Source organism: Sinohyriopsis cumingii, chromosome 6 (genome assembly GCF_028554795.1).
Source record: "Sinohyriopsis cumingii isolate HCF-2022 chromosome 6, ASM2855479v2, whole genome shotgun sequence".
In the NCBI taxonomy this organism is placed as follows: domain Eukaryota; kingdom Metazoa; phylum Mollusca; class Bivalvia; order Unionida; family Unionidae; genus Sinohyriopsis; species Sinohyriopsis cumingii.
In genome coordinates this window covers 67,121,550-67,146,310 of record NC_142966.1, presented here as the reverse complement: position 1 = coordinate 67,146,310, position 24,761 = coordinate 67,121,550, and the positions used below count along the sequence as shown (strand labels likewise).

The window sequence follows — 24,761 nt, the reverse complement described above, 5'->3', positions numbered from 1 at the left end:
AGAGTTTCGAAAGTATCGGAGATCTGGCACTTCTACATACCAACTGTAAAAAGATTAAGTAAAACACATCCACTGTACAGATTACTTTAATACAGTAGTCCCCCTCTTATAAGGCCACCCCTATTGCAGCAGGCAAGTGGCCTTATAATGAAGGTGGCTTTTCTAGAGGGGGATGAGAAATGCAAATAGTAAATACATATGAAGAAAGTCACAAGTACATTTAATTCTAAAACATATATAATATTTTCATTAAAAATCACATGCATGTTGTGAAATAAATGTAAAACAAACTGTTTCATCATTTTCAAAAGAATGTTAAGAACAACCATTGATATAGTTTTAAAACTCTTTATAATTATGTTACAGATCACATCATCTGTCACTATGTTGGTAATAGTCTAAAAAACAAACCAGTCTCGTCACAATTAAAAATATCCTTGCTGTCATATCCCCTGCATATATCGTTTAGTATTTTGTTCAAATCTTTCATCAGCTGATTCTCCACTAATGACAATAATAAAATAAAATAGAGACAAACAGTCATACATACAATTATATTTTTATAAAGGATATACAACACATCAATTCTTTTACAAATAATATTTTATACAATTTTATATAGTGCATTGGCATTAAGTCCGTTAGGATACAAAGTATTTAACTTATGAATCCAATAAGTTTCTTTTATGAGTCTATTCATGTCATCATGCACAATATCTATTGGCATGAAAGAAAAATCGAGTAGAGAGTGATTATTGATATTAAAGTGTGTTGAAATATTAGAGGAAATCTGAGGATCTCTATAATTTTTTATATGAAGGCGATGATTATTCATTTTCTTAGAAACTTGTTGAAGTAATTGTCCAACATATTGCATGATACATTTTTTACAGGTTTCAAACAAATCACATCAGTTGATATGCAGTTAGTGTTATCATGTAGAGAAAATACCTCTTTTGTATTAGCACTACTGAAAGAAGTACTTTCTCTTATGTTTGGACATTGAGAGCACCGGTGTCTGTAACATTTAGATGACGAAAAGTGTATTTTTTTAATTTCTGTCAGTTCTAATTAAAAAATCTTGCAAATTCTTGGGTCTTCTATAGGCGAGAATTGGTTTAATTTTGTAAAGTTATTTTACACTGGTTTTATTTAATAAATTTAGGAGACTATAATATTTATTAATTGTACGACCTATATTAGGTAATAAAGGATTATATTGTATTGTGAAAGGAATTTCATCTCTCTCTATTTTACATTCTGTTGTGTTTAAAGCATCATGTTGAGTAAGATTACAGGCTTTGTTCAGCGCAGAATCAGTTATATATGTAGGATAATTTCTATTTTGGAAATGATGTCTGTAATTTATTCAAAGAATTTTGTAATTGACAATCATCTGAAATAATGCGTCAGTATCTTTTGGCCTGGCTATATGGTATACCGTTTTTACATGACATGGGATGACATGAAGAATATTCCACATATTGTTGGATATTTGTTTCCTAATGAAACACGAAACATGCGTACTAGATGCAGTATAAGTAAATTTAATTGTCAGGTGTTCACCTGACGATTAAATTTACTTATACTGCATCTAGTATGCATGTTTCATTTTTAGATGCAAATGTAATAAAAAATATTGATAACACTCACCCATGTGTACACACCAGCAAGATACTTATGCTCCTCGTCTGACAATTGTATACTCACTATTCCCACTATGAAAACAAAATCATATGGACAGCATTCTTTTGCATACCTAGGCCCAGCAACGTGGAATGAACTGCCCACTGAACTTAGACACAAAGACAGTGATCACATTCAAGAGGGCTCTCAAAACTCACTTATTTCAACTGCAAGAACAAACTTAAAGATCTAATAATGTTTCCTACCTGAAATATTCTCAGCATGTTTTTTATTTTTTAATGTTTTTTCTAATTTCATGGTGTTTGTTTTTGTAATAATATTATTATATGTTTTTTTATCTTATAGGTGTTGTCTAATGTTGTAAAGCGCTTAGAGCTTCTAAAGATTAGGCGCTATACAAAGTCCTCATTATTATTATTATTACCTCTACAAATATTCATATCAAGGAAGCTAATATCCACCAGTATGTGCACAAAGTACTGCATATGAGCAAATTCCACACAGTGTAGTGGATATCCAAGATTACATAATTATGTTGCTGTGACTTCTAACTGGGACAATAAAACCTAATCTATCTACCACAAGCCGTGACATTGGCAATTGATGATCACCACTATGTCATGGATGGACATGTGAAAGGATTAAGGTCCACTGTGGGAACATGGATTCCCAGAAATAGATGGTACATGTACTTTATGTATTTATGAACTTTTGTCATTTGAAGCAAAGTGGTGTCCATATAGTCAGAAACCTGGTGATGAACAAAAATATAGCAACTATTTTGTGTGTTATGTTGCATCTTTAAACCTCTGGCCCATTTAGAAAAGATATAGGTGATTGTGTACTTAAGTATGGCAGATTCTTTTACATCAAATGACCATTTAGACTTAGTATTTAAAATAATAGTTCTTATTTCATTGGTGAAAAAATAAAGATTGGTCTTTAGATATATAGCTGTGAAAAATTCTTTGATTTAAATAACATGCCTTTCATCCAGGAGGGAACTACTAACCAGTGGTCATTATTGACGGACTCTGACAGAATTGTCATTGATGAACGAAATGGAGAGCTGAAAATTCAGCCCCTTAAAAAGGACGACGAAGGTCAATACAAATGTCAGGCTTCAAATGAAGCAGGTTTTGCAGAAGCCCATGCAAGACTAGATGTTCAAGGTACACAGTTATTTTTCTGAACACAATAAAATTAATAATATTGTGATACAGCCAGCTTTTTAAAAAAAAATCAGATTTCAGCAATGTGCTGGCCATGAACCAGAAGATCTTATGTGATGGCTTGTCATCTCTGATCTATCTCTTTTCACAAGTTTGTTAATGCTTCTAATAAACAATTGGGTAGATTACCGTGAAGCTGAAACTATGTTGTTTGTCTGAAATGAAAAGTGTTAATCTGACAGCTGTGGTGGCCATCTAAAAAATCTTGTTAAATTTGTACTCCGTACGACTGGAATTTTGCATTGACAAGGAGATTTTCACTCAGTCTTCGTATGACACCTGTTTGGTCCTAAATGAAAATGAAACCCCTCAACAAGCCAAAATGGCTACTAGGTGGCTATCTTGAAAATCTTATCACTAGTTTAGAAAGGACAGTCAAATAGAGTTTCTTTAAGATATGCATTGTTGATCCAGAATGGAAGTGATGCCAACCTTACATTCAGTATGAACTTAGTGTTAAAGATCTTCATCATCCTGTCACTTCCCCATTGAATGGATGGTTGTCTCAACATGGGATTTTCACATAAAGATTTATTTTCATTTTACCTAAATCAAATATGACTAACAAGGTGATCATCTTGAAAACCTTATTGACACTTATTTATAACAGAACGTCATAGTGACATTGGGTTTGCACTAAAAACATCATGTAGTTGGTCCTAAGTATAATTATTCCTGATCATATTTTGAAAAAAATTTGGTTTATGGGCTTACATCATTAAGCTCTCACATGAGTAGAAGTACAAACAAACTTTATAATTTGATTTGGCATCTGATGTATTGATCTCTCAGTACTTTAGCAATTCTGTTTCTGATCATATTTTTTATTAAACTTAGTAAATAAGCTGATATCATAAACATATATAATGTGTTTTATTATGCGCAAGATCTGTGCATATTTTTTGAGATCTTGTATATATTTGTTGAGTTTACCAGTCATGGAACTGTATTTCTGACCCAATTTTAATCATAAGTAAATGGGCAGCTATTGTCAAGATAAAGGATGATTTTTAGTATGAGCTAGACCTGTTCATATCATGAGGTGATCTTGCATATGATATCTTCTACCTCTTTCTTGACTAGGTTTTTTTTAAAATTGTATTTTAATTAAAGTTAAGTTGGCAAAGTGGCCTTGGATCAAGCTTGGTAAATCAGCCTATGTCATCAAGAGCTTGGTTGAGTGTTGTAGTAGTTGTAGTAGTGTTTAACGCCATTTTTCTGCACACGATAGGCTATACATGGCGGCCAGTATTAATGGTGAAGGAAGAACCCGGGAAAACCCTGGAAAGAACCACCGACCCACGAGAAGCTACTGGCAAGCTTTCTCACATTGGCTGAATCTGAGACTCGAACCCACGCAGACAAAGGTGAGATGGCAGTGATCCGTAATGGAGAGCATGTTAGACCACTCGGCCAATTGGGTCCCCTCTTGGTTGAGTGTTATTATGAGTGAGCTCTTGCATATCAATCAGGTCACCTTGCATCCAGTTGGCCAACCTTGTGAACAATACAGCAGCTGTTTTTTTAAAAATATATAATTATTATTAGATTGTGATCAAACTTGCTAAACAGTCATACATTTATTAAATGAAGTATATTATGAGCAAGATCCATGCATATTAATGAGGTAATTTTCTATCTGATTGACTAATCTTGATGCCACCATAGAGACAAAGTTTCAGTGCCTTTAAATAAGAAATTTAAAAAAATTTAATTTCATCTTTAAACTTTTATGAATTACAGACCTTAAGCTTTTATTCATTTAATTGATTTTTGTCATGAACGAAGAAAACACCCAAGTTGAACAAATTGGAATAAAAATAGAGACAAGAAATAGCCTGAATCAAAAGTTCCAGTCTTTTCCTTGAATCGAAAATTTAGCATTACATGCCCACCCGTACAAAATTTTCAACATGGATTGGATATGGAATCCATACGTACTTTTACAGAAATATCCATATGAACATTTTTATTCAATAGTTGAAGCACTCTTATGGATTTCAGTGTATCCTTATGGAAAGGTTATGGATTTCTTACGTACTCCATACAGAAAATCTCATGGAATATGCAAATCAGTCCATGAGATCTGTAGGTTGTTCAGATGGAATAAAATTAAAATTCCTTATGGAATTTGGCAATAATCCATATGGAATTTGTGAATAATCCATATGGAATTTGGTAATAATCCATATGGAATTTGGCAGTAATCCATATGGAATTTGGCAGTAATCCATATGGAATTTGTGAATAATCCATATGGAATTTGGCAGTAATCCATATGGAATTTGTGAATAATCCATATGGAATTTGGCAATAATCCATATGGAATTTGTGAATAATCCATATGGAATTTGACAATACTCCATATGAAATTTGTGAATAGTCCATATGGAATTGGCAGATGTACCATATGGAATTTGTAAATGGTCCATATGGAATTTGTAAATAGTTCTTATGGAATTTCATAATAGTTCATCCCATATGAAATTTTCTAGGCATACTTAAGGCTGATTTCAGATGGGTTTTTAAGCGCTTTCTGTCTAAACCATAAAAAAAATCTGCTTCACATTTCTATATAACTGCCAAATGATTCTAAGACATTATTGGGAATCAATGATAAATATTCACCATAATTTTTAAAATGGATCATAAATTTAATTTTGATGGACATTATCAAATAAGATTTAGGTTTTTCTTGTCCTCATTTTCTTTCTCGCATACAAAGCCTAATCCTTGATGGCTTCACTTAAGTCTTTTTCATTTCAGTGAAAAGTCTGGTGAGATTTCACAAATATTTGACTAAAACTTTTGTGAGATTTCATTAAAATATTGATCATTATATAGTATTTTACTTAAGTTTCAGAAGTTTTTCATGCATTTCAGAAGGTTTCTTATTAATAATGAATATGAATTAAACAGGACTTTATTAACCAAGGTGATATTAAATTTGCATGAATTTATTTTACAGATGTAATTATATGACATCCAAGGCAATAGATATGGGAGTTAATAATAATAATAATAATAATAATGATGACTATTTAGAGAAGGTAACTTAATTAATTACAGAGCTAATCTACCTTGAGGCCTTTTATCTGTTATATACAATACTTACATTATGTACAACATGATGTGAAGAATCTGGATTGACACTAGATAACTGATTTTAAAAATCAAAGTATCAAGCCTGGAATGTATGCAGAGGCATCTGTGAACAAATAAACATATATAAAACATAAAGTATTAATCTGCATTGAAAAATTCAACTGTGAAAATAATGCAAAATTACAGAAAACATCCATTTGAGACATGAAAATAAGAAATGCTAGAAGCCTACCATATCACTTGTACTGCAACTTGATTTTTGATTAATGTACAAACTATGATGCTGTTGTGGTCTCTTGAATTAGTCCTTGTTCCATAAGCAGCCATGACAAACGTTTATCATGATATAAGTACTCTTATTTTGCACTGAATTCCAACACACCTAGAATATTTTGATATATACACAATAATGCCTCAGGATATTGAACGATGATTCTATGTTTGGGCCAAAACATTCCGCAAAGATATGACGATCTTTGATAGACATGGGTATTTTGCAGCGATTCCCACCAGTGATCTATACGTTGCCCTCCTTAAATTCATCCTGGAAGTTAATCAATTTTGAGTTATATAACTTCAAAATCATCCTGGTTCAATTCCTTGTCCTATTTAGCATGTTAGCTGCTACTGTAGAGCTGTTTATGGCACAAAAAGCAAAATACTAGTCCTGGCGTTCAGTTTTCATACAGACTGACCAATTACGTTCCCATCGACTTTGCATTCAAGCTGTTCTCATTGCCGCACATTTTTCAAATGGTTATTAAAACTCGTATCCCGCTCAAATTGCTATGTTTAGCATTTCCATCTGTTTCCGTTACGCAACAGTTCATTGGGCAAGTACAAAATTTTGACCAATCAGAAAGCTCTTCACAACGATCATCCTTTAAATAACAAATGGAACAAATACAAATGCAGAATGGGACCGAATAGAGCATTATTTAAAAAAGTTTTGGAGACAATATTAAAAAGAGGTTCCGTATTGAGGAAAATCAGATTCAGGTGAGGAGAAAAGCGATATTCTGATTTAAAACAGAAAACAAGAAAACTTGTTTGAGGGTAATTAAATCCATTTAAGTTAAAAAAAAATACAACAACAACAATAACAAAATTTGATAAAGAAATATAATACAAAAAGATATCGAAAGAAGTTATTGTGACAAAAATATAGAATACAATTACAGCTTTCAGAAACGGAATATAAATGCTGCTGAAAATCATTCAAATTGCACAAGAAAAAAAAATAAATTTTATTATTTCTTACTGATATTTTTTTACTAAAATGTAAGTGATATTACAATCACAAAATATCACTATATTTTTAGAATTTTTGACAAACTCTCAGTGAAATTTCAATCACAAATTTCCACTGATATTTTCAGAAATGTTAGCTGAGTCGGTGAAATTTCAATCAGAAAATTTCACTGATATTTTCAGACATTTTGGTAAAATCTCCTAAAATACCATAATTTTAGTGAAAAAGGACATTTGAGTGAATGTCGAGAAATGTTCATTGATTTTGCTGAAATTTAAGTCACATTTTCACTAGGATATGATTTGTATAGAGCATATTTTAATAGGAAGCCAACAAAATTACTTTTTAGAATAAACATCAGATCAAGCCCAAAATCCACCTTGCACCAAATTTTCCAAAGATTCATCTATGCTTGTACCACCAGCTATTAATTTTCTGATCATGTTTACATTTTCTCTACTTTTTTGGTCATATCTTTGTTTTTAAACATCTGTGGAAATAAATTAAAGAAAACTGACATACATACGTTTCTTCAAATTTATATGAGTATATATTCATCCTTCCACATCAGCTACACTGACATATACATGTACCCTAACTCCCACCAATATTTCTATTTGAATCAGATAGTTTAGGTTATTGATTCTTCAGAGAGTATTTTCCATGACGCTATTTAATACATGAGCCTGCTGTCCATATGGAAAAAAGTGCTTATGGATTAAAGTTGCAACTTTATTCCATATGGAATTTTCATTTGCTGTGAAGTACTTATGGAAGTGATATGGAATAAATTGTCTGATTCCATAAGTTTTTCAGTCCATATCTCTTCCATACAGATTCCATAAGTATTCCATACGGAATCCATGAGAAATTTCAGTACGGGAGAAATTATGACATTTAATGAATTAATTAAACATTTTGCCATTTTGTTAATTTTAATACAGATCAAAATTGAGGCACTGTAATATAGCAAACATGAGGCAGGTTGATAATTTTAACATCATTCCTTTCAGATTTGTAGAAAATTCAAGTTTAAAGAGAATTGCTTTTATTACAGTTCTTCCTGACATTATTGAGGTTCGTAATACTACTGGAGAAGAGAATGGTGGAGCAGTTATTAGTTGCAGAGCTTCTGGGGATCCAGCACCAGAAATGAAGTGGAAACCAATTGATTCAGACACTTTCTATCCAGAAGGACAAAGTGGGGTAAGGCTTTGGTTCTAACACTATTTTCTAGGCTGGACAAAAGTAGTCTCAGTACAAATTGATTACAGATCAACATTTAACTGGAAAGATTGTTAATTGATTCAAAATCTCACCCCTGCTTATCCTTCATACAATAAAGGGGCAATTCAGTATTTCTAAATATATTAAAGAGTCAGCATTATAAGTCTATATATAATACAGGTAGCAGCAGGGGGGGTGAATCCTACAAAATTTAGAAGGTTCCAAATGTCGAAATAAACCCTCCAAAAAGAAAGGGTTTCAACTGGAAATAAACCGTCGACTGCGTTTCAAGAGGAACCTTTGGAGGGAGAAACCTCCCAGGAGGTCCTCCTGAGTTAGTCTAAATACGGTTTCTGGTTGAAAAACCTATTAATGGCACTTCGATTAAAAAAAATGAACCAATTTGTTGTCGTCGCCCTCCCTGCTAATAAAATTGAAAATTGTTATAACAAATAATGGCTAATATTGGAGAAGCATATACTACTAGACTAGCTTGAGAGCAGCTAAAAGCAATTAAAAAATTTCTTCCTGTGAGGGATTCTGTCAAAGAAAAACTTCGAGCAAGACAAGAAGCGCAAGTTGAGTTTACAGAAGGTGCAGAACAATTATTTAAACCCATTACAAAAGATACCAGTAAAATTGTGACGGGTATCATGGGAGATATTGAGGCTGACAAAGAGGGTCTTCTTCAATTATCAAAGAAAACTGCAGAGGCTACGGTGGCATCGTGAGATGTTATCAAAACCTTGCCAACTCAAATTGCTGAAGCTGTAGAAGCTGCTAATCAAACACGCACCGAAATCGGTGATGTTAAAAATATTGTCGATAAACTACCTAAATCAGAAATAAAAACTAGATATTTTACTCAGGATGGTTACGTGGAAATACTAAAGGATCCTGTTAGTGTCGCGGCGGTGGGATATCAACTAAGAAGTCAGCTACTAAAGCCAGAATTTCATAATACTCCAGAACACGAGTGGAACGCAAGAGTATTTCGTGAGCTTAAAGATATTCCAAAAATCATCACTAAAAAACAAAAGCAAGAATATGAAGATTTTGTTCATCAGGTTAATAAAATAAAAGGGGTTGAAACACCGTCAGTGAAATTTCGGTCACAGAGATGACGACAAGAATTGCCCGACCCGGGTAAAAAATCCGGTGATGGGTTCTCAGGAAGTGGTTGTATTGACTGTCCTAACAATATCATCAATGTATTGCAATGGCTAGAAGTTCTCATAGGAGGGAAGCGAGCTGGGAATAACTCACCAGAAATAATTAATGAAGCAGCTGATATTTGCAGACGATTATTTCAAGGAAGTATCATGGATACTGGTATCTACCGAGAACTTATTAATGAGCTCATTGATGACTATCACAGTGACTAGTTGTTAGATAAATAAATAATTATATAAAATGATCATACACGAATCCCATCGTAGACCAGTTAGGGTCAGGGTGGTAAGTTCGCAATTGCCAGTATACAAAATAACTTACAGAGATGGATTTGGTAATGTTGTTCAAGGCTTATTTGCGGGAATGGCTCCTAAAGCAATACCGATCGCAAAACAATTATCAATGAAAGCTATTGACGTTATTCGTGATAAAGCTAGTGGTGCTGTTGGTGGCGCTGCCAGTAAAGAGATCATGGCAATCAAGGACAGACTAGCACGATTAATACGCAGGCCAAAACCACCGGTGAAATTACCAAGTACCGAAGTGATACCTGCAGATGTTAGTAAAGTAATAAAACAAGCTGCAAATCAAAAACTAGCTGAGTTGATAAATCAAGGGGCTGAACAAATAAATACAAGTCTGGTGTCAGGAAGCGGTCCTCGTTTTAGAAGATAACAAATTATAATAAAATGTTTAAATGTCAATCTGACCCAGCGTTCAACATGGATGCACCATTACTCAAGGACGAATCAGTACGTGATTTTCAGTATTATTCTTATGACGCACGAGAACCAGATAAACGAGGACAAATTGAATTGCAAGTTCAAGACACAAGTAGATATTTCTTACCCACTGAAGCGTTTATTGAAGTAGCAGGTGAAATTATAAAAACAGATGATACAGTATATGGAAATGAGGTTAAAATCAGTTTTGACAATAATAGAATTATGGCTTTGTTTGAAAGCGCTGCGTATCTCATTGACGGAAAAAAAATTGAGTCAATTGAGAACAATGTTGATGTGGCTACAACAATAATAGGTTTAGCAAGATATTCTGATGATTATACAACATCAGCTGGTCCATCAATGATGTTTGCCAAGGACACTTCTGATTTTCCTAACAGTGATCAGTACAATATTAGACAACCAAGAAACTTTGCCGACAGTGCCGACGCTGATGTGTGGCCGGTGGTTCACGGTGCTAATACAGAATTTAATTTAGGTTTTCATGCGCATAGACAAATGTTAGGCGCTGGTCGTAGAAATTTTTCGTGTGCCATTCCACTGTCCCACATCTTTGGATTTTGCAGAGATATCCGAAAGGTAATCTTCGGAGCAAAACATACGGTTGCGTTTTTTAGAAAAAATGATGATAATGATGCTTTATGGCGACCCATGGGTGATGCTGGTAAGGTAGTGTTGAAAAAACTTTCGTTGTGGATGCCGGTAATGACCTCGACAATTGCTGAAGAACAGCGACTGCTTTCTTTTATGGATCAAGGTGGTAAATCGTTATTATTATGGCTTACAGTAACCACAGATAGTGCTCAAAGTAATATTAATGGTTTATTTACATGGCATATAGCATCACAGCAGGGAGTTTCTGCACCGCAACATATTTTCATTGCTCTTCAGGTTATTACACGAATAAACTCACAGTTACGGAGTCACATGATATTTGATCCACTCGGTGTTACTGATGTTTCTTTAAGAATAAACGGGCATCAAGAACCATCTGAGAATATACAATTAAATTTTGCTTATTATCATGTTGCACGTGTATATCATCGCTTGATGAAATATCTAGCGCGTGATCTAAATATCGATACTGGTTTGCAAATATCACAATTGGATTTTATGTCATATTATCCAATCTATTACTTCTCACTGGAGCATCTTGATTTAACTAGACATTCTGTCGTTGATGTGCATTTCAGAGTTCAAGTGAATAGAAATGTGGCTGAAGTAGCTAATTACAGAGCAATTGCTGTTATACTCAGTGATAAAACAATGTTACTTGAAGGTGTTGGTGGCCGAATGAGAGTTATTGATGCACCAGTAGAAAACATGTAACATTGTTAAAACAATGTGTAGACAATTAGATCAATCGCGTTTATTATAAAATGTCATATAGTCACGTTAATGTCACTTTGACTTCTGGTCAGATAAAAAAATTACAATCGAAAAACGCAAAAGTATGTGCGGCGGTGATAACACTAAAAAACGATCAAATTGTTAATGGTGGTCCAAACAAGTTATCGCTGACTAAAACCCAACTAAAACGTTTCAATAAAGCGAAGCAAGCAAAAACCGGAGTTCAATTTGATTTCGCTCCCAAAGCTATCAAGGATATGGTTAAAACCGGTGGTATATTTCCACTTCTCGCAGCAATACCAGCACTGATAGCTGCTGCTCCCCCAGCTGTCGCAAAAGCAGCTGCATTAGGAGCTGTTGGAACAGCTGCTGGGATGGCATTAAAAAAAAGCAACTGGAAAAGGATATCAAAGAAAAGGACGGGGTCTAAGACTTCCAGGAACTCCGCCTTCATGGTACCCAAAATGGTTCTGAAAACCGCTGGTTTTCTCCCAATGTCAAATTTTTATTTGCTCGATGTTGCTAAACAATTAGATATAAAAATTTCAAAGGCGTCTTTATGCGAGATCAATTACTACAACAACTGAATAATCCAGAAACCGGAATTATTAATCTTGATAACAGTGATGGTCTAGGAAGGAGTTGCTTACACGATCGATCCACGTGGAATTATCTATTTCGATTCGTATGGGTTAGCACTGCCAGTTGAATTCCTTAAATATGTGCAAAGTGCTCCAAGAGTGCAAAGCACTCCAATCTGGTATTCAATGCTACCAACACAAACATTAACCGATCCACCGATATGTGGCCATGAGGTATTAAATGTTCTCGACGCGATATCAAAATCAACCAAACCACCTCATAAAGTCGTGCACGAGTATACGGTGGGCCGATTTCAACAATCCTTAAGAGAATAATGGTAGATATCTACGGAAGATCTCTCATCGAAGCAAAGATAAAAAAACGCGGTGATGTAGATTTATCAAAATATCCGACCAAAGATGAAATCTATAATCTTTTATCATTATCCGGGACAGACCCAGATGAAGTTGTTATTTTTCAGGACCGATATGGAAAACTAAAAACCAGTAATATCAATTTAAATGACATAATTATCAGGGTTCTCGGAGCTGTCCCGGATAACATTCCTGTGTTTATTGACAACGGAAAAATCAGGGATTCAAGTATATCGTTTACAACCATCAGAGACCAAATCGCAGCAAGTGTAACTAATCGCTTAAAAAATACCGGTGACACAATGACAGGTGAACTCAACATGAACGGGAACAAGATAACAGCGTTAGTGGATCCAACATTCGACGAAGATGCAGTGACAAAAAGATACGTAGACATTAACTACTGCACCATTGACCGTGAAGTATCCACGCTGCGGGCTGAGTATGACGTTCACGTGGGCACGTTTTCAAGATTTCGCAGAAACCATCAAAGAACCGCAGATGAATTCTTTGGCTCTCCGCTCACTGTTGATATAAAACTTTCTGATATCAAAACCAACATTGACACGATCAAACAAACACAGCAGGGTATCAAAACCGACATTGACACGATCAAACAAACACAGCAGGATATCATAAGTGGGATTGCTGATATCGTTAATAAAACCAATTTGATTAAATTCCCACCTGGAGTTGCCCCCGGGCATTTTACCAACATAGTATACACGGTATCATCTGGATTTGCAACATGGTCTAAAAAAATAATACTATCAAATACACCGCAACAGTCACTGGCGTGTATAGGTTTTCTGTGTTCAGTGCTGCAAAATTTGATATTTTCACAGAAAAATATCCCTTGTGACGACATTCCACCGATAAATTTTCTGGGGTTGCGACTATAATAATAAATAGCGGAACCGAAGAGTAATTTATGATGGAAGCAGACGATGAGACATAAAACGCAATATCTTACTGGTGGTGTTTGGAATTTGTAGCTGTAACACCTCAATTGTTTACTGCGTAAGATAATAAATGACCCCCTTGACAAAGTCACCAACGACAGCATCAACAACAACATTGGATGCGCAACAATATAAATACGATCAAGTACACGAATGGCAATCAGAGTTAAAAACCCTCATCGACAAATACAACCAAAAAGTAAAAAAATATAAACGGCGAGCAGTCATCATTGATGTGTTAGTATACTCGGTATCCGCGTTAGTTGCATCCACCGGAGTAGTATTATCAGCATTAACACCAGTAACAATCGTAGTAACAATCGTCTCTTCATCAACTGCCATCGCAGAGGTTTTTAATATAATCGCGAAAAAAATGTCCTCGTGCACGAGCACAGAATTGCACGATTATGTCATACAACTAAACACAGCCACAGCCGCATACTCAAAATTATCGTCATCGATATCATCAAGCATTGATGATACAACAATATCAGAATCCGAATTCGCGTTAATGGTGAAGATATACGAAGACTGCACCCGCCATTTGAAGACAACAAAGATAAATAATAATAGTCGAAAATACAACCCCCAAGAGAATTTCTATGATAACGGTAAGTTCGACTAACCCTGAATTTAGTATTAATTTCCCAACTGCAATTCCCGTGAAAGAAATCGCACTAGCACAATTACGAGTATACCACAGTTGGCCCAATATCAGATCAAAATCGTTTGGTGGATTACCAGCCAAAAATTTGTTTGTTTTTGCACATAAAAATAAACCCGATGGTACTCCCGACTGGAACGTCATTGGAATACCAACCCGGTCTTATCAAATCGAAGAAATCAACGAGGAATTGCAACGGAGAATAAAAATTATCACAGGAAAAGAATCCAAGATAGCAATAACTGTTCATGAACCAACCCTGTACCCCAGACTACGCTGTAGATATATATCAGAGTTCAATCAGAACAGTGTTAGGATGGCCTGAAATTCCATCCGAAGCACCACCGATACCACCAGAACCGAAAAAGTCTGACTATGTCACGGATAAGACTTCATACCACGAAATTAAACCATCATACCAACAATTTTTACTTGGAATAAAAAAAAAAACGTTGAGCAATGATTTTTCATCCGGTAAGGGTGATATAGAGTGGTCTGTTTATGAACAAAGTCCCTACAATGCGAAATTTGAATTATTAAACCAGATTATATCACTGAACATATTAAAATCATTAATCAAGAACATAAAACACAACTACAACGACTACAGCAGAATTTTCAAGAACATATTTTTGATTTATCGTTCAAAACCTCAGTTATCAAACGCATAGAAATATTAAATGAAATTGCACATGATATGGAATTGTTTAATCTGCGATTTATTCAGAGTGTATTACACTGGACAACAAATTTTTACAAAAGTCATGTTACTGAAATAAAATTAGTCAATTCTTATCAATTTTTATGTGCTGAACACGAATATGACAGTCAAATTGCAAAATTGGCTCTAGTTTTTTTGTAATCTGCAAGAAATTAATGTTTACATAACGAAATGCATTCCAATAGTAAAACTGTAATAGCCTACCTATAAAAAATCAAGTCATTGACTACATCTTAGATTTCTTCGCCTGTCTCTTGTACAGCTGTTCGGGAGCATCTCTGAGGAGTGTCCAGCAGTAGTCAGCCAGCATTGTAGTGGACCATTTTCCCTGGTATCTTTGTTCCATTGTTGCGATATCTTGATGAAAACATTCGCCGTGTTCATCACTAACAATACCACAGTTGCTAGGAAAGAAATCCAAATGGGAATGAAGGAAGTGAATCTTTAGAGACATATTGCAGCCAAGTTTCTTATACTTCATCAACATGTCTTCTACTAGTTCCTTATAGTTTTCTGCCCTAACATTTCCGAGGAAGTTTGTAGAAACTAGGCGAAAAGCATTCCATGCTTGTTTCGCGTCACCTTCCAGCAAGTTGTTGAACCGGTCATCTTTGAAAAGCTCTCGAATCTGAGGACCCACAAAAACTCCCTCTTTAATCTTTGCTTCGCTGAGTCGAGGGAATTTTTCATGCAGGTATCGGAATGCTGGCAAAGTCCGGTCAATGGCTTTCACGAAGTTCTTCATCAAACCTAGTTTGATGTGAAGGGGTGGTAGCAAGATTTTCTGAGCCTCAACCAGAGCTGGGTGTTGGATATTCTTCTCTCCAATGGCTACATTCTGCCTGTGAGTCCATTCCTTCCTCATGTAGTGCATTTCCCTTGCTCGGCTATCCCACTCGCATAAGAAACACATGTATTTTGTATATCCTTGCTGCAGTCCCATTAAAAGGGCAACTACCTTCAAATCACCACAGAGGTGCCAGCTGTACTTGTTATACTCAATGGAATTCAGTAGCTGCCTTAAGTTATCGTATGTCTCTTTCATGTGGACAGCATACGCTACTGGAATAGATGGAAGAATGTTTCCATTGTGCAAAAGCACAGCCTTGAGACTCAGTTTCGAAGAGTCCACAAATAGTCTCCATTCTTGTGGGTCATGAGTGATTTTTAAAGCATTCATGAGGCCCTCAATATCGGAACAGAATATCAGATTACTTTCCTTTCTGAAGAAAGGCTCCAATTGCTGGTGGCGCTTTCGATATGCAGTAATTGTGACATCTTCTTCTAGAAGATTCCATTGTTGGAGTCTTGATCCTAGCAATTCTGCCTTGTTCAAATCACGAATCAGGTCATTTAGTTCTTCCTGTGTTATTCTGTGTGGGGTTGATGATGCACCACAGTGAAAATCTGGATCACTGCATGCTGATGGACCAGGAGAAGAACAGGTCGACTCACCTTTGTCTTCGTCAGATGAATCAAGAGAATATTCTGCTGGAGGTTCTGGAATAGGAAGTCCCTCACCATGTGGAACTGGTCTCAATGCAGACGGAATGTTTGGGTAGACTATTCTCGACTTCTTTCGCTTCGTTATTCCGTCGGAAAGAGGAGGAACCAAGCAGAAGTAACAGTCATTTAGGTGGTTGCTTGGCTCTCTCCACACCATTGGGACTGCAAACGGCATTGATGACCTTTTGCAATTCAACCACTGTGAAAGCTGTGTTGTACATGTAGCACAGCATATATGCGGAGCCCAAGGCTTGTCTTGGTCACCAACCTTGCATCCGAAGTAAAGATGATATGCCTTCTTCACTTGAGAATTGATACTTTTCTTCTGGTTGGCAAATGTCACTTCCCCACAAATATAGCAAAAATTGTCCGCGGTATTAACACACTTTCGAGGCATTACTGTTCTTTATTGTACGTAAATGGATAAAATAATAAGTTTTATGTAACAGTAGCTTGAACTGTCTCGCACAACGTCTAAAATATTTTAAATGCTGAACCTATCTGATTGGGCTTTATATAGTACACTGCTTACGTCAGCTTCAGCAGCCGCCTGGCATTAGTATAATAGGCCTACACATGTATAGTACACTGCTGACGTCAACTTACTTCAGCAGCCGCATGGCATTAGTATTGCATTGCATCAGAAAATGATGCAATCAACTGTGGATGATGTGAGCATGATGGTATTATGCAATGTTACATCATTATTCCGGATGTTGCTGCAGTCCTACTTTAGGAATTTACACAGTGAAACATAGAAAATGAGGTATATGAATATCTTCAAAACGAGAGCCAATACAAATTTTTCACTGTTATATTCGTGTTCGGCACACCAAAATACTACAGATTAGGGCCTTTTCAAGTCAGTAATGATTTCACTGTTGACCAGTGTTAGCTGCTAAGGAGGGTTCTGCCAGAGTAGATTTTGCAAATAGGTATAAAACACGCATAGATGATATTCCAACATTTAAATTTCCAGGGTATATTTAACCAAACGAACTCAAAAAGTCAGTCAATGATGTCATTGATGAATATTTTCCTGATATACTCGCACAGTACAAAAAAACACTGCCACCAGTGACTATTCTCCGGCACAACAATGACCCCGAAGGACAGGCCGGCATGTGTCTCCTGGCATCGTAAATATAACCGAAGTGGTTGCGGTCAATCTTGTGTGTGATGTAATCGATGGCAGCTGCAGCACGGACACCACAGTATCAAATCAAGCACAGCAAGGATTTGTTCTTTATTCATTCACCCTGAAAGATATACCACCTGGATATCTGATTGTGCAAGAGCCGATCAATCAGGTTTATCTGCAGTGTTATAATCCGCTGTTATCAAGAATAAATTTCAAACTAACAGACCAGTCTGGCCACCTTCTGGATTTAAGAAATGAAACTCTACATATTAATCTACTTGTGAAATCCTAAGGATTTCCTTCCTGAAGATTTCTGTTGTAAAGATTTTCAATCTTCAAAAAAAAAATTCTGACAGTCAGGGTGTTTTACTATCGCTCAGAATTATAATCAATTTATTTTTTACTGAAAAACTGTCAAATTTCTTAATTCTGCAGGGTAATATGCCTGTCAAAATCATGAAAATCGTCCGATTTGCTAATTTGGAAGGGTAATATGCCTGTCAAAATCATGAAAATCGTCCGATTTGCTAATTCGGAAGGGTAATTTGCCTGTCAAAGTCATGAAAATCGACCGAAATTCACAAGCAAGTATAATAATTTTATTTTTTGTGCACAAGCAACAGTAAATATTTTATTTATATATATTTTGTACACATTGTCCGATTTGCTAATTCTGAAGGGTTAATATACTTTCAAAATCATGAAAATCGTCCGATTTGCTAATTCCGCAGGGTAATATGCCTGACAGAATCATGAAAATTGTCCAATTTGCTAATTCCGCAGGGTAATATGCCTGACAGAATCATGAAAATTGTCCGATTTGCTAATTCCACAGGGTAATATGCCTGACAAAATCATGAAAATCGTCCGATTTGGTAATTCCGCAGGGTAATATGCCTGTCAGAATCATGAAAAATCAGTATTTTCCGCGAAAAATAAAATTTCTTATAGTAAAAAAACTTTGATGATGTTGATTATCTGACAGGGAATTTTTACTGAAAAATTGTCCGATTTGCTAATTCTGAAGGGTAATATGCCTGACAGAATCATGAAAATTGTCCGATTTGCTAATTCTGAAGGGTAATATGCCTGACAGAATCATGAAAATCGTCCGATTTGCTAATTCGGAAGGGTTAATATGCTTTCAAAATCATGAAAGTCATCCGATTTGCTAATTCTGCACAAATTCAGTAAAAAAATATACCTGTGAAGAATTTTATTCCTGACAGACCCTGATTTCTAATTAAATCAAACAAGTATCATATATGTACCAGCACGTGAAAGTTTTTATACAAGACAAGCAAGCACTTGAAAAATACATCAAGGAGGTGTTTACGCAGTCCCCCGTCAGCACAGTTGATTTAGTTATTGATGTATTCGGTAATGAAGACTTTTTATTAATGCAGGAACAGTTAGATGAACTGCGGCAAAAACGTATCTGTGTGATCACATGTGATAGAGATCAGATTTTAAATTACGCGCACTCCTGCATTACACTTAGTCAACTTAAGGAAATACTATTTAACCCTGCAGATCCAGATGCAGATGATACAAGTGAAAATAACTTATCAGATTGATGCAGGTCAGATTGATGTGGGTAAAAAAAATGTGGGTAAAATATTTTTTTTTCTGTCAGTGCGAGACTGACTCTACGTTCGATTTCATTTCCATGTACCTGACTTCATTTCCCAGTAATTTCATCAAGGGGATCTAACTCACGATCTGATATAATTTTTCTCAGCTGTCTTGCACGCATACTAATTACCTTCCTGGCTTCGTATTCTTCGGATAACGCTAATCTGATTTTTTCGATTGCAAGGGAGAGAGGGACAAATTCATCTAGTTGCTGTTCTTGTGTTGTAGCCAGTGATACAACGCTGTCTGGATTCTCTTTATAAATTTATACTGAGCGGGCAAAATATACCGACCTTCCACTTTAGCCTCATATAGTGCTTCAAAATCAGACATGAATTTTTCAGGATTTAATTCATCAGATATATTAATTTTGTTTTCTTCTAATTTTTTAAAAGCAACAATTACTTGATTGATATTTTCGTAGTTCATATTTATATAATTATCTATTTAAAAGAAAAAATAAACAGTTGTCTTGATGAGCGGTTATCAGTCATGGGTCTTGCTCTGGCCTGTGTGTCTCCACGAAGGTCCTTTCAGACTTTAAGTCCTTGGAGACTTTTGTTTTACAGATTGTTTCTTGTCGATTCTCGGCATCCTTCGTGACCGTTTCTTTTTGGCCTCATTCCTTCTGAATGTTTTGTTTTTGTGGGACCCATGTGAGGTAGAGCTTTCTGCATCCAAGGCAACTGTTTATTTTTGGGGGGCATATTCACAAACATACCTCCAGCGAATTCTCTAAGCGAAAGCGAGGCGAAATGTTAGAGTATTCAGAAGGCTGTCTGTGTTTTCATGTACATACCCCCCCCCGAATTAAATCCCAGGGGGTGATAAAACGTCACCCCCACGATTTAACGTGGAGGATATGTACATGAAGGGCCCTTGCTGGGTCCCCCCACCATAAAAACCATAATAATTGGCACCGTCGACATATGTCCATGACGAGATTCGATCTGAAGGCAGCGATAAGTCAGGGACAAAAGTCGGCTGAGCTAACCACTACACCATGGTCGCATCTGAGAATATAAGATTTAAAAAACATCATATAGGTAACTATTGACAGAGCTGGCAGCTGAAGTTCTGTTCTGAACTAGATTTTAAGTTCTGAACTAGATTATAAGTTCTGAATTAGATTTTGTGAAAATAACATTTACCTGTACTGACAGTTGTTGATTTTATCAAACGCGGAAGTGTTAATGCGAAAATAGACTGCTGCTAGTGTTTATACAATAAGACGGTTACATTTGGCTGTGAAAAACTGTATACAGTTCTGCCCACCGCTGGATAATGTATATTACCTTTGTGTTGTGCAATCTCCTTGACAAAACATTTACCTGGACTGACAATTGTTTTATCAAAACTCAGGTGAAAATAGACTGCTGCTAGTTTGCATACAATTGGCTGTGTAAAAAAAAATGTATACAGTTCTACTCGCTGGATAATATATTTACAGGTAATGACCTTGACTCGTCAAGGGGATAACTGCATCATTGACTTTTACACAGCCACTGCAGAGTTATCTCCGTTATCTGCATCTACATAACGAAATGAGATCCAGCTATTAAATTTATATGAAAACGTTGATTTGATTCTATTTTCTGCAACAAATTTAACCGAATGCGACTGAATACCAAAATACTTGCTAGCTGCATACATTGACTTAAATATTCTTTCTTCACCGGTGCTTATGTTGAGAGATCTGACAACTCTGGGAGTTTTTACAAATTTACCAGTACCTCCTCGTGCAGAATTTTCGCTCTGTGAGATGGCTTGTAGGTTAGATAAATTATTGTTAAATTTATTATTATCTATATGATCGATCACAAAACCATCTTCGATCACTCCGTGATAAACCTCAAATACGAAACAATGACAGTGATAAGTTTTCTTGCCCCCAACACTAAATCTAAGATAACCAGCATTACTAACAAAACCAACTGTTTTTTTTCAACCTGCAATTTCTAATTTCACCATTACGATTCGCTTCATAATTCTTGATGATGGGGTGTCGGACAAATTCCTGGTTCATTTTATATAATAATGTTATTTGTCTAATTTATATTTGTCTGAGAACTTAGTTATATAATCGCGCTCACATTTCAACGCATCATTTTTATTTTTTGTTATAATATCTTTTAAGTTCACGGTATCGCTTAACCCCGCAATTTGCGCACAATTGTGTTTTACCCCTGACCCTAATACCACATTGCAGACATGGTATTGGTCCTGAACCCCCCCATTGGATGCTTTGGGAATGTTCTCCGCAGAATTCTTTTCTGCATGATTTGTTACGAACAGTCACAGATCCTACCTTGAGCCACTTGCAATGATTCATTATATATATATATATATATATATATATATATATATATATATATATATTTCTTATTTAAATGTTTGTGAGATTATCTGCAATCAAGCCCCGGAAAACTTCTAGATTTGATCTCGACAGACTAACCCATGATTCGCGAAGGCAAGCCCTGACTGATCTGTTTAATATAATCAGGGATGCCAAAAAAGAATTTCGTAATGATGGAGCATCTCATGTGTGGTCCACATTCAAAATTATACCCAACATAGACGAAGTCAATGCCGACAAAGTCATTGATGCTACAATGAGCGATACATGAGCGAAAACAATCATCGATTACCTCAATCAGAAATACCATTTCAGAATAAAGTTTATTGTGCACTCAGATGATGCTACTTGGATTATCCGTGACAAACGTGACCCTGTCCTTGCTGGTGGAAAAACCGCTCTGTTAAATAAAGATTCGAAACCAGGAATGCTGACTGGGATTGACAGAACATATTACGCTCGAGCGTATCCTGTAACAGCGGTCATTTATGGAATTTATCCGATAAAAAACCCAACATTAATAATCTTACCTCGATGAGATTTTCAAAGCTGAATTGTGTAGCCGAGCGAGTAATAGAATATTGTACAAATGCGAAGCGTGGAAACGGTTTAACTGATCTGTGACGTGAAAAAATAAACAGATGGGCTGAATCAGTTAAGGATACAGTAGCGTCAATAAACGATGTTGCCGAGTTAGAAAAAGCATTAAGATTCCCCATAACCGTAACAGCGATAACAGGGGAAGTATTATACAAATCAAAATATAATTGGAACGGAGCTCCAATAAATATCATTGATCACAACGCTCATGATTGGACCAATGCAGTCACAATATTTCCACAAAATCGTGTTGTGAGATATTACTCGTCAAGTGGAATATTTGATGTTATAAGCTGAATAAGCAAAAACAACCCTGTGTCAGTATGGTTGTTTAAAAGTTCCGAAGAAGGCGAGTATGATCAATTTGTAAAACCTAACGGCGAATTATATCGTAAAGAATCTCTCCACGAAGAAATGAGAAAACTCGCACAGAAGTATTCAGAAAATACTGAGCAGTTATTAACTAATTATTTTACAATCCTGTCAGTTGCTGCCCATGCCACGAGAGAGAAAAATTCATGGAGACTAACACATGCTGAGTTCCTTGAAGATGTCCAGGATAGTTGTATCGAATATGGACACGGCGGTTTGTGGAACACCAAGTATAATATGAACGAGATGATTTCCGTGGACATGACCGCGTGTTATCCCAGAAGTTTTTTTGGGACGGGCGAGTGTGCTGGATATTTTGCGAGGTTTGGTCATCCTTGTCATGAGATGGTAAGAGTATCGATTAATGGTCCATTACCCCATTTTTCCCTGACAGGATTTGCTCTTGTAACGTCATTTGAATTCACTATGAATATTCATCCGATTTGTTATGTTTGGTTTGGCAGACATTTTTCGGAGAAACGTTGGGGGCCAATAGTGTTATTACGATATATGCTTGACAGTAAAATATTGATATCTTTGGTTGTCAGTGAAGCAATTATATCATACTGAAAACAGACTTCGGTTTGGTTACCAACACCGGAGCATATCAGTCTCGAAGAATGCAAACAGGAATATCTGGACCTGTCCATGGATGTCATTGTTAATATTCTTAAGATTAAACTCAACAACAGTGAAAAAACCGCAAAGGAACTCGGTAGAAGAATAATCGGTAAATTTACTCAGGGTGGTGCGTATGATCATAAACGGCATCACTCACGATTAATTATGGATGATGCTGAATTTGATTTTATAATTAATGATACCACTGCGAGAAATATATTTTGTAATCGGGAAGACGCTTACTTGTCTGACAGAACAAAGTTGGGCACAGTTGTTAGTTACATCGAAGGAGAATTGCCTCAGTACACCCATTTAAGATCTTCGATGCTCGCTTATGTTTCTATAAATTTACTATCGATGATAAATAGATTTCCTGACACTGCAGTTAGAGTTGCAACGGATTCATTTTATATCGATAAAAAATATTCAGAATTACTGGCTTGTTTCACAAGCAACGATGAAGCATGGAGCTCGTGGAGAATAAAAAAAGAAATGTTACATTGTTATTGTGAATCCGCTGATGTTGCAGTTAAAGATAGTTTTTGTAAATCAGAATTATCAGAAATGTCGAATGCACCATCTGTGTACGATCCAGTATCCAGACACAAGACTGTTTATTTGAACGGGGCGGGAGGTTCTGGTAAGACAACTCGAGTAATCGAATATTTCGTGGAAAATCTTCAGATATGATTGTGCTAACACCAACACACAGACTTGCCAGGGAGATGAAACAACAAGGAGTCAATTCTAGTACTTATCACAGCTTTTTCAGATACAGCGGTGGTGTGTGGACTCCAGAACGAATGGGGAAGAAATATATTCCAAAGGTTATTATCTGGGATGAAATATGTACGGTACCGTTAGAAACATTAAAAACATTTCTCGATTGGTTATTAACAAAAAATACAGCTGTGATAATGTGCGGCGATCATGGTCAGCCACCTCCGTTTGTTGGACCATCCCCACACGATTGGTTGAAGAAATTTGTTGATTATTACAAAGTAGTGACTGATGATCATAGATCTGTCGATGCAGAATTAAAGGAATTTAAGAAATTAATCAGACTGCAACCGAATAAAATTCAGTGTGAAATTATGCGCGAGGTGATTTCAGAAACTTCCTTGAACGACTTTGGGAAAACGTGGAAACCAAACAATTTGATAGTGGCAAGTCGAAAGATAGAGACACACTTCAATGGCAGTTATTTCAATTACACAAAGAGAAATTCCCAACACTGCCAGTGCCATTATGTTATAGACCAGCTGATACGCGGTTACAGAATATCGACATTGATATACCAGGACAGACAGAGAAACAGAATTTAGTATTAAATGATGTTGTTGCAGTTGATGTCAGTGTTGTTGAAGATGAACTGTGTGCTGATAAATCCCCATGGATGCTAGGATACGCAATGACGATACATTCCTCTCAAGGACTAACTATCTCTGATACAGTTGTTTGGATCGTTGATGATCGAATCGAGTGGTCAAACTTAGTT

At 36.0% G+C, this 24,761-nt stretch overlaps 1 protein-coding gene across 1 annotated transcript in view; it reads left to right on the top strand.

The window, feature by feature from the left end:
- LOC149797120 (hemicentin-2-like) overlaps positions 1–24,761 on the top strand; it is a 287,779-nt gene that overhangs the window by 205,938 nt on the left and 57,080 nt on the right. The window contains exons 21-22 of the mRNA XM_089961792.1: positions 2,645–2,819; positions 8,294–8,442. Coding sequence (XP_089817918.1) covers positions 2,645–2,819; positions 8,294–8,442 — 324 coding nt within the window. The remainder of the gene's footprint in view (positions 1–2,644; positions 2,820–8,293; positions 8,443–24,761) is intronic.